At 34.6% G+C, this 12232-nt stretch overlaps 1 protein-coding gene across 3 annotated transcripts; it reads left to right on the top strand.

The window, feature by feature from the left end:
• The first annotated feature begins 6312 nt into the window (after positions 1-6312).
• On the top strand, positions 6313-10775 carry LOC142630049 (alpha,alpha-trehalose-phosphate synthase [UDP-forming] 6-like). 3 transcript variants are annotated; one of them, XM_075804121.1, is made up of 4 exons: positions 6354-6591; positions 7117-9165; positions 9254-9527; positions 10267-10775. In XM_075804121.1, the coding sequence occupies exons 2-4, from the start codon at positions 7163-7165 to the stop codon at positions 10552-10554; spliced, it is 2565 nt and encodes an 854-aa protein (XP_075660236.1). In that variant the 5' UTR covers positions 6354-6591; positions 7117-7162; the 3' UTR covers positions 10555-10775. The 3 variants fall into 3 exon arrangements, with proteins under 3 accessions (XP_075660234.1, XP_075660236.1, XP_075660235.1); XM_075804120.1 differs by having other exon boundaries at positions 6354-6801; XM_075804119.1 differs by having other exon boundaries at positions 6313-9165.
• Positions 10776-12232: the final 1457 nt, after the last annotated feature.

The following is a 12232-nucleotide window of genomic DNA, read 5'->3' as shown; positions in this document are numbered from 1 at the left end:
TGAAACATTTTTTTTTTACAATTAATTAATTTTAGACTCTTTAGTTTTTGTACTCAATCACTCTTTTAGTCTTGGATGGATATTTATGATGCTGTCCCACATTTAGTTCCAAAATTAAAAAATAATAATTTAGAAAATATGACGCAAAATTGAATTTCAATTATAAAATCTAATTAAAATTTCTTTCAGCTTTGGTAATATATATATATATATATATATATATATATATATAGAGAGAGAGAGAGAGAGAGAGAGAGAGAGGGGGGGTAGGTTGTAACCCATTCGTATGGAAACATTCAATAAGAATAATGATGAAGTAGTCCTATGCGAGTATTGTGAGTAGACCATTTGGCATCAAAGATTCAAAACTATGAAAATTAAATCAAACGAATAGCACAATTCGACTTTAATATAATATAGTATATGATTACCTTTGTTTTGTAATAAAACAAAAGTGTAAAAAAGAAGAAGGTATATTTAGGTCAAAAGTCTAGTAGGAAGAAAGGTATTATGAGATGCTTATTTTTGACTGGTTGGGCTACTAATTCCTTCTGGGAAAGAATGGCGAATCACGACTACCCATATCCCAAACAGAGGACCCAACTAAGAAAGGGAAAGAAAAAATGAGTAGGAATCGCATTTTGTGCCATTAGAGTGAACAATCAAAACGAATTTACATTGGGAAAGGAGAGACAAGGTCTTTGTAGCTAGGGAATTACTCCGTTGGTGAATAACAAAATGAATTTAACATAATGAAGAGACTGTACTTCAACCATGTTCATTACAAAGGCAATTAGGATTCCTGTTTGAGATGGACATCTCAAATGTAAAAACTAGTTTACTAGGATAGGGCAGAGTAGATTACAGGCCTACCCAAAAAATAAAGTTAAATTTACTAGGAATTTGGAATTATTCCCTCAAATATGCACCAATTATTTTATGATTTTTGGGTCGAAGTCTCACCTAACTTGATGCTTCTAATAAAAAAGTAAAAAAACACTTTTGTTTTGTGAATTTTAGGGTTCATTCATTTTGATTCTCATAAAATCAAATTTGTGTCAATTTAGTTTTTGATTTACCTATATATATATATATGAATAAATTCTACGTTCTTAAAGCAAATTCTCTCCGAAAGCAATAATTTTAGACACCGTCTTTTATAAGTCACAAACAATGACTGCTTTATTACCTTTTTATAAATGAGATTGATTTAACTTCTTAAAAGCTGATAACCCATTTTATAAATATCTTCAACAGTTCAAATTATTTAACACTTGAGTGACCTTTTTTTTTTTTTTTTTAATTTGAGCAATTGAGTGACCCTTTTTTTTTTTTTAGTGAGTGGCCTTTTCTAAAACTGTGCCTAAAGTCATTTTATTTTGAGATATACTACTTTTACGAACTTTGATTCAAAAACCCTTAAGAAAGTTTGATCTCCACCATTAGTTTTAAAAAATCTAATTACCACTTTTTCAATGTCATATGACAAAATAGCACAAATTAAAATCTATGAAAATGTTTGAAATTAGAAGTTTGTGAAAAAGCATTTAAATTTAATGAGGACTTCCTATAAAGTCATATTTTGACACCATAAATTATTTTTTGTTAGATCATAATTAAAATTAAAAAAAACAACATGAATACTTTTTTTTTTTTTATCACTCACGGTTATTAAAAGCATAAAAGATAATCAATTTTATCATATATATATATATGTATATATATAATGTTTAGATCTCTTTGTTACTCTTGCTGTTTGGTCAAGAGTTTACATTCAAATCAATTTTAAAGAATTTCCCTTCAACCCACTACGTGATGTTTGAAATAACCATCCATATATACTTTTAATCACATGATTATTTGATAAGTCATGTAGCTTTTTAAAATAATACAAACAAATAATCTTATAAATTTTTATATAGTAAACTAAAAGGGGTTCTTCAAACTGATTTAGAGGAAAATCTTGTGCATACTAAAATATAGAAGGCATTGAATGGCAAGAAAACTCCAAATCTAAAACTATTAGATCAAATAAGACCCTAAAAGCACTGAGATCATGGTACAATGATTGTCCTTTACTACTACTGCAATACTCTAAAGTTTGTGTCAAATCACCTCTTTAAACATCTTATGGGTTGGGTTTCCCCTGTAGCAATTCCAAAAATAAAAATAAAAATAAAAATTCATCACTAAACCATACCATGGAGTTTCTATATGTTAGAATAAATTAAAATAAATAGAAACGAATATGCAGGGACAATCAATATGTAAATAAATGACACATACCCTTATTTTGTTTATCCAGCTTTAGTATGATATGTGAGGCAAATAGGGACTAGTAGACTTTTTCCCATTGATAGGCTAATATGCACGATGTTGTATAAACTCTCTTATGTTTAAATAATACAATCACTTTTTATCAAAAAAAAAAAGGAAAAAAATTGTCTATTAATTATTAGGACCTTAGGATTACTCATTTATCCTTAAAATTTAAAACCAAATCATGCACATTGGCTTCAAAATTAACTTACAATGAAATAGATGTTTCACCAGCGTCTCATTAGGCAATAATTCCATTACAAGCAACCTCTCTCTAGCTTCACAGCAATAACATCCAATTAGATTTGCTAGACTCTCACTCCTCAAATTCCCCACTAGTATCACTTCCTAACAAACCACATTCAATTTGTGTGTGTGTGTGTGTGAGAGAGAGAGAGAGAGAGAGAGAGAGATTTCCCCAAAATTTTATTATCTTCGTTGATCCTTACTTGTCTTGGTCTTGCTGTTGTACCTCTCTTCTTCAGCTTCAATCTCCCCCAACCCTTTCATTATCTATTGTTTGACATCCCAATGTCACACAAGGGTTTCCCTCCCCTTCCCCCTAAAATGAAGATCATGCAGCATTCCTAGTTAGTACGCATCAAAAATATTTTTTTTTTACTGTCACTGTTTGCTATATGTCGGGTTTTTACATCTGCTACTTAAGGATAAAGACTATTTTAAAACAATAACAAAAAGTTACACGTACAAAACATTAGAAAACATTTGAAACGTGGGACAAATATTAGTGATCCAAATGGTACTTAACGCACATGGGCCACGCTTGACTATTTAACTTGAAGAGGAGATAATGATCCTGGCTCCCTCATTGTCCTACTCCATTCTCATCTCTAGTTGTACCCATAGGCCATAGCCCACTGATTGTTAACAAACCTAGGTTTTACACAGTGGTGTGGGTTTTCCCATTAGTTAGATCAGTGTCTACGTTTTAGTTTTCATCCAACGAATGAAATTGCTTCCCAACAGAAAACCTTATCTTCCTTTAAGAGATGATAGTACACAGTATTAGATACAGCTATTGTGGACCCTGCCCTAGACTTTTTTGCAAATTTAGGAAAATGTAAAATGACAAGTGAAACCACGTGTCCTAATCACAACCTTCCACGAAGACCCGTGAGCTTAGCTTATCCGTGCTTATCCACTTCTAAAATATGTTTATACTTTATATAAATTATCACATCAATGTATATTTACTACTAATATTGTTTTTTTAATACAAACACAATATTCAATATTGTGACTTGCTTGGGGTCCCACATCGATGACAAGCGGATAAGCCAATGTGACGTCCAGCTGTAATTGCATGCTGGGGCTCCAACTCCAAAACTTTTTTTTTTTTTTTTTTCCACTTTCCATAGGTACTACCATTTTTTTTTTTTTGAGAACAGGTACTACCATTTTAATTTTTCTGTTCTTCTGTTGGTTGACCAATAATAATTTATTGAAGTGTCTTTTTTTTATAAAGTATTTTTAAGTAGGCGTGCAATTGCCATGAGTTGATTATTAATCGTTTGTGGTCGTTTTCTTTAATTTTAAATATAGGCTATTTAGGAATGGAGTTCAACTGTCAAGTTCTACCATCTCTTTGAGTTTCTTTTATTAATATTTTTGAGCTAGTTCAAATTTTTTTGACATACTTTCTTAATTGAGCATTTTCATTGTTAATTAAACGTAATTTTTTTCACTGTCTAATGTTGACATCATTTTTACAAGTGTTCTTAGTTCTCTTTCTCTCTTTCTTTCTTTCTCTCTTTGTGTGTGTGTGTGTGTGTGTGTGTGTGGGGTAAGGGACTGTTTTCATTATTAACTAAATTCAGTGACTAGCATGTAAGAAAAAAAAGTTGTTACTTAATTAATTATGATATTTTTAAAGTCATTTGATGGTAGAACACCATGATAGGAAGATTAAGTAGGTAATAAACACACACATACATATATAAATACACACACATATATATTTATTTATCTATTATATATAATTATTTTGAAAAATACTAAAAATAATATGCATAAAGTCTCCACCTAATTATCGTCATGGCTAGGCCATGACTTCTGCTCAATTCGGTGAGCAAATGATGATTGTGTTGGAAAATTATTTGCATCTTATACAAATTAAGTGCAGCGAAAAATAGAAAGAAAAAACCAAGAATCCATGAAGTATATTTGAAATCTCAACAACTTAATCTTGGAATCTTATTGATATTCGCTTCAATGACCACATAATTGCTTGAGAGAGTAGACTCTTTTTGTTGAAAACCAACCCTAGGCGTGTGCCTGTTGAAAATTTTGAATTTTCGTCTCTTTTCAGCCATGTAACCAAAGAAGAGAGAGAACTTTTCTCCCTTAACCGTTTAGTGCCATGACTTAGGGTTTTCTTAACTAGCTAGTCCCATTTATGTGGGCTTCTAAGAATATGGCTTGAAGTGAGACCAAAGGAAAATAAAAATATTAGCTCCAAGGAATCTTGGGCATTCTGCCAATTCATGATAGACCCAAATTTACCATTAATTAGAATTTCTTTCGCTATAAAATTATGGTTGCATTTTGAATTTCTATATGATTATTAAATCAACTGAAAATTCTATTAAATATCACTTAACCCCTTCACTTAATCATTCATAGTGAAAAAAAGTCATTAGTTATCATTACTTTGTAAATCACTGCATCTTAAGTCCTTGAGTCCCCAATTTAATCTCTTGATTTGCGATAAATATTAATCACATGTGCTATAACTTGTTTGGATGTTATCTACCTATGATTTAAAAAGTTGCACTTAATTCAGCTACTATTAACTCTATTAACTTATGTAATCCTAAAAATTAAATACAAATTGCCAACTCGAGCTTAGTTTGTTTGCATATTGCATATAAAATTTAATAATTTTTATATATTATTACGAAAGAAGCCAAATTAGGTTACTAAAGTCCAACTTTCTTTTTAAACCATAACAAGTAGGTAAGGATAAAGAAAATATATTCCATATGCCTAATCTATAATCATCCTATTATAAATCTAGTAATCTACTATGGGTGAATCATGCCACATCGTCTAAAATTTAAAACAATTAAATAAAGAAAATAAAATATTACCAGTTGAATTAATTTTAAAATATAAAACATATTTTATTTATATTGATGTGGTCAAAGATTTTTTTGTTTGGATACAAATAAAACATCGTTGGTGCTGTTAAGTGTTAACCTCACCATAAAATTTACAAAGTCGAGTTTTTACTTAAATAAAAAATTTTAATATGTCTTCTAAAAAAAATTAAAAAAAAAAAATTTATAATAGGTTGTCGCAAATATCCTACTATGGGTGAATCATGCCGCATTATTTAAAATTTAAAACAATTAAATAAAGAAAATAAAATATTAACAGTTGAATAAACTTTAAAATATAAAACATATTTTATTTATATTGATGTGGACAACGATTTTTTTGTTTGGATACAAATAAAACATAGTTGGTGCTGTTAAGTGTTAACCTCACCATAAAATTTACAAAGTCGAGTTTTTACTTAAATAAAAAATTTTAATATGTCTTATTAAAAAAAAAAAAAAAATTATAATAGGTTGTCGCAATTATCCTATAATCGGGTCAAAACGGAGGACACGTAAGTCGAGGCCTGTATTTTCGTTTATCTCAATGAAGCGTGGGCACCTCGCCACGTAGCCTAGAAAGACCTATACCACCCAATAGCCAACCGCCACGTGTCACATCCCACGAGCGAGACAGCTAATTTCCGACAAGGCTAATGCCTAAATGGGTCCCACCTCCCCCCCTAAATGCCTCGTGGCGAACTCATCAAAGGCCGAAGCGATAAGAACGGAGGTATTATCCTCTGCTTCTCATATCCAAACTACACTCTGAATTTATCACCGTCGGATCAACCACCAAAACCAATCCAACGGTCAATGTAATATTAAAAAAGCTTATTTTCTCAATTTTGGCAGAAACAATGTTTATTGTTGACTCTTTTATAAGCTGTCTCTCACTTGGAGCTAAAAAGTAAGTTAGCGTGTTCCATATGGGGGAAGGAAGATAATGATCACTCAGCAAAGCTCCCATAAATAAAGCCACCAAATTTTTGGTCACCCAATTTTAAAATTTCTTTTCTTTTTATTTAAATTTTAATAGATTTAGATTTTTTTTTTTTGGGTCTTTGTTGGTATTTGCTTAGTATCTAGCTCAATGAAGTATAATTTTCACACCAACCCCACTACAAAAATGGGTTTACATTTGCAACATGTGGTAATTTTCTTGAACTGTTTTTGAGTTTTTAGTATTTGTTTTAGTTTTTAGTTTTTAGTTTTTTTGAAGTATTACAAACAACAGTGGCAATCTCTAAGTAGTAGTAACTCAAACTCAAATGTTTGGTTGTAGTATAATATGTGCCTCTGTAGCTGTATGTGATCTGAATCTATTCCATTCCTTCTTATCTGGATAGCTAGAAACTCAGAGGTTTGTTTGTCTATCCCTTTGTTTTGATTCAGTTCTCAAAGCTTATCTTCAAAAAAAAAAAAAAAAAAAATCATCTTTTTGTCTGTTTTCACTCACCAATTAAGTTGCTTCTTATATACTCCATTAATTGCTTCAGAATCTCTCTCTTTTCACACCATGTGAAAGTAGTAAAGGTCTCAAATTTTTTCACATTTGTGGTGCTGTGTTAGTGCTTGAAAACAGCTTTTGTGGCATTCTTTTGTTATTGGGTTGCTTTGTAAGAGTGTTGGAATTTTTTTTCTTTTTTTAATGGGATTTTCTTTTATGTGGGCATAGTGAAACAGAGTTTTGATTAGGTAAGGCTGATTTGGAACTAGAATCAATGGTGTCGAAGTCTTATTCAAATCTATTGGAGCTTGCCTCGGGTGAGTCTCCAACCTTTGGCCTCATGAGCCGGAGAATTCCGCGTATTATGACGGTGGCCGGCTTGATATCTGACATAGATGATGACAAGTCTGAGAGTGTTTGCTCTGACCCGTCTTCATCGTCGGCTCAGAGAGACCGAATCATAATAGTGGCTAATCAGCTCCCTATAAGAGCTCAAAGGAAAACAGATGGTAGTAAGGGTTGGATTTTTAGTTGGGATGAGGATTCACTTTTGCTTCAACTGAGAGATGGTATAGGGGATCATGATATGGAGGTTATATATGTGGGTTGTCTTAAGGAAGATATTCACCCAAATGAACAAGATGAGGTTTCCCAAATACTGCTTGAGACCTTTAAATGTGTCCCTACCTTTCTTCCACCGGATCTCTTTAGCCGGTACTATCATGGCTTTTGCAAGCAGCAATTGTGGCCTTTGTTTCATTACATGTTGCCTTTGTCGCCGGACCTTGGTGGTAGGTTTAACCGGTCATTGTGGCAAGCATATGTGTCGGTTAATAAGATATTTGCAGATAGGATTATGGAAGTGATCAACCCAGAGGATGATTTTGTGTGGGTACATGATTATCATCTGATGGTCTTGCCAACTTTCTTGAGGAAAAGGTTCAATAGAGTCAAACTGGGGTTCTTCCTCCATAGTCCATTCCCTTCATCAGAGATTTATAAGACACTGCCTATTAGGGAAGAGCTTCTTCGGGCCCTTCTGAATGCGGATTTGATTGGGTTCCATACTTTTGATTATGCTCGACATTTTTTATCCTGTTGTAGTCGGATGCTTGGTCTTACCTATGAATCCAAGAGGGGTTATATAGGCCTTGAGTATTATGGTCGGACTGTTAGCATCAAAATTCTTCCAGTTGGTATACATATGGGCCAGCTGCAGTCGGTGTTGAGCCTCCCAGAGACTGAAGAGAAGGTTGCCGAGCTTCTCAAGCAGTATTGTGATCAGGGTAGAATAATGCTACTTGGGGTGGATGACATGGACATATTTAAGGGTATAAGTTTGAAGCTTTTGGCAATGGAACAGCTTCTTATGCAGCATCCAGAATGGCGGGGCAAAGTAGTGTTGGTTCAGATAGCCAATCCAGCGAGGGGCAGAGGGAAAGATGTGATAGAAGTTCGGGCTGAGACTTCCTCAACTGTGAAGCGGATCAATGAAACTTTTGGAAAACCAGGGTATAACCCTGTTGTCTTGATCGATGAGCCACTTAAGTTTTATGAGAGAATTGCATATTATGTTGTTGCTGAGTGTTGTTTGGTCACAGCGGTGAGAGATGGGATGAATCTCATACCATATGAATACATAATCAGTCGGCAAGGGAATCAGAAATTAGATGAAGTATTGGGACTGAAACCATCAACCCCAAAGAAAAGCATGTTAGTTGTCTCTGAGTTCATTGGGTGCTCACCATCTTTGAGCGGAGCAATTCGAGTGAATCCCTGGAATATTGATGCGGTGGCAGACGCCATGGACTCTGCCCTCGAGATGGCTGAGCCTGAAAAGCAGCTCCGGCATGAGAAACATTATAGATATGTCAGTACCCATGACGTTGGGTATTGGGCTCGTAGTTTCCTTCAAGATTTGGAGAGGACGTGTCAGGATCATGTGCGGCGGAGGTGCTGGGGTATAGGATTTGGACTGAGTTTTAGAGTTGTGGCACTTGATCCAAGCTTCAGGAAGCTCTCAATGGAACACATAGTGTCTGCTTACAGAAGGACTAAAACAAGGGCAATCCTTTTAGACTATGATGGTACACTAATGCCTCAGGCTTCCATTGATAAGAGCCCAACCTCAAAGTCCATTGGTATTATTAATAGTCTGTGTAGAGATAAGAACAACATGGTTTTCATTGTCAGTGCTAGAAGCCGAAAGACTCTTGGTGAATGGTTTTCTCCCTGTGAGAATCTGGGAATTGCAGCTGAGCATGGCTATTTCCTACGGTAAACTAGTTAAATTTTGAACTTGATTCATGTTTTGAGTTTGTTAGAATAATATGTAATTTATTTTTGATTGATGATTGTGTTTCAGGCTGGAGCGAGATGTGGAGTGGGAAACATGTGTTCCAGTTGCAGACTGTAGTTGGAAGCAGATCGCTGAGCCAGTAATGAAGCTGTATACCGAAACAACTGATGGGTCCACCATTGAAGATAAAGAAACTTCACTTGTCTGGTCTTATGAGGATGCAGATCCAGATTTTGGGTCATGCCAAGCTAAGGAACTTCTTGATCATCTCGAAAGTGTGCTTGCTAATGAACCAGTTACAGTTAAGAGTGGACAGAACACTGTGGAGGTTAAGCCACAGGTATATATACCATATACCTTTATCAGTTTTATTCTTTCTTTTTTTTTTTTCTTTGCTTAACCCGTTAGTCAGTCCAAGGTCCATTATGAGAACCCTCTTTAGAATTCTTCATTTTGTATAAGCCAAATCTAATGTGAATATCATTTAAGGAGTGCAACTTAAACAAATCTAATCCAACTGAAAGTCTGAAACTCAGCCCAAGCCCAAATCCCAATAGTTAAAAAAGTTGTTTACTGCCTTAATGGCATGAGCTGGAGTTGATTTGTTTTAGTTGGGGATTGGTTTGAAGGAGAGAAAGGGAGTTTTACCTTTTTGGTGTACCTTGTGAACTTTTGCTTTCACAAATATCATTGTCACATCACATTGTCCATCATCTTTTAGAAAATGAGGCCTGAATAAATATAATCCAGAAACAAGTTTATATTAGAGAAGTATTAAACGGAAAAAAAAAATTTAGAGATAATTTATATATAGCATCAAAATTTAAAAGTAAGGTTAGGCCCCTCCTGTTTGGAATGGTATTTATTGATATTGTTGAGACTTTCTTACTGCTATTAATATAAGCACACAATCTATAAACTATCAGTGCTTGTTTATGTTGAGTATTATGAAATTCACATATTTTCTTGTGAGCCATATGTTTTTAGGACTTGAAATTTTTTTATTCTGTATGGTGATTGTTTATTTTAGAACTTGACTTGGTTCAAATAAGAATCTGCAAAACACGTGTTCTATTCAGGGTGTTAGCAAGGGACTTGTGGCCAAGCGTCTGCTTTCTATCATGCAAGAAAAGGGACCGTCACCCGATTTTGTTCTGTGCATAGGAGATGACCGATCTGATGAAGACATGTTTGAGGTAATCACCAGTTCCATGGCAGGCCCATCCATTGCTCCCAGGGCAGAAGTGTTTGCATGTACTGTTGGTAAAAAACCCAGTAAGGCCAAGTACTATCTTGATGATACAGTGGAAATTGTTAGGTTGATTCAGGGTTTGGCTTCTGTTTCAGAACAAACTAATTCTGGGTAAGACTCAACATAGACAATGGAACTCTCTTTGCATCTTTGGTTCGTATGTTCGTAATTGTAAAAACGTAGGCTGAGAGGTGTATTTCACGTTATCTTCTTTTGTTTTGTTGGTCTTCTTTAATGTTGTATATTATTGTAGTGTTACTAAGAAGAGCTGTGCCACCAAACACTTGTGTTTGTTCTCCATCTAGTGAAAGCTGTACATATGTTTCTGTTGTGAAATATGAGCTGTCTCTCTTGTGCGTGCAATCGGTATTGCACTCTATACTTGGAGAAACTACCACTTGACCATTGCATATGCTACATCACAGTATTGGAAGCCTGGGTTTATAAATTACTATTTGCTAAAAATAGTTTTCATTCTTTTTAATGCTTTAATCTGAATTGTTGGTACTCTATGTGATGTACACAGAAAACAGTAAGAAATGCTTTGCTGGTTCTACCTCATCTAGCCCCCATTTCATTAGTTTATAGATACTTTTATTTTTGGGATGAATCAGTGGTAACTTCCATTCCAAACACAACGAAAGATGAGTTATCAAGACTGTACAAACAAGTTACAAGTGACTTACAACCAAGATGGGACATCATCACACCCCAAGACATATAACCAGACTCTGACTAGAACAAAAACAACCCGTTTTTCAAATAGAAGAAGCTCTTTTATGGTAACCCTGTCCCAAGGTAAACAGCAGACCCCCTCCCAAAAGCAAATGGAAGCTAAAACACCTAGCTGGCTGAAATGTGGTTTATCCATTTTGATGGTTGATGCCAATGAATGATGGGAACAATGGTTCAGATTCTATGCAAGCTCTGCACAATTACATTAGGATGACTCCTAGCAATGTTCAGAATGCAACAACCTTTAGAATGAAATGGGTGATACCCCAATTTCTGTGGAGAACTCGATTTAAAATGGTTTCATATGTGGTACTACTCTCTATATAGAAAAAGTATCTCTTGTGTCCGTTCTATACAGCATCAAGCTATTTACAAATAGTAGTTATCATGCTTTCCCTATTAGATGAGTAGTGCCCCAACCAAACAAATCTCTTCCCATTGGAAAGGAAGGTCAGCAACAAGTCTAAGCCCCAACTTGTTCTCCAAAATCTTTTTCAAAAAGAGCACATGAAGAATAGATGGTTTTGCAGTGTCACCATTGAAACCCCATTTGACCATTTTTTTTTTCCATGGTGGGAAGTTTATTTCTTATAATCATCCACCCAATGAAAATCATGCCTTGGAATGGTGAGGTTGAACCAAAATTGCTTCCACCACTTCACCTCAGATTCCTAATTCCTCATTTCATTCAATGTACACATGAATTTACCATACTTAGTAGCACCCCTCACAGGCGCTTATCCTCATTCTTAAGCTCAATTAGGAATAACTTTACATGAATGGAGACAATCTACTCTAATCTTGCAGGCTTCCACAGCAACATTTTGTCCTTAGGTATGGAATCTACTCTTGCATCTATCTTCCTTGCTACATCGTACACAACTATATGCCCATATACCAAGGAACCATGCATAGCACTGAATAGAGAACCGCCGAATACACCAGCTACACCTAACATGTGAAATGGGTGCATAAGGATGTTGTGCTTTTAAAATAGAGAATTCTGTCCAGGTGCTAGTAACATGCCATAGGAATATATTCTTCCTATCCTCCACTTC

Source organism: Castanea sativa, chromosome 3 (genome assembly GCF_040712315.1).
Source record: "Castanea sativa cultivar Marrone di Chiusa Pesio chromosome 3, ASM4071231v1".
Classification (NCBI taxonomy): domain Eukaryota; kingdom Viridiplantae; phylum Streptophyta; class Magnoliopsida; order Fagales; family Fagaceae; genus Castanea; species Castanea sativa.
The sequence above is the reverse complement of the archived record's forward strand: the minus strand, read 5'-3'. Positions and strand labels throughout refer to the sequence as shown.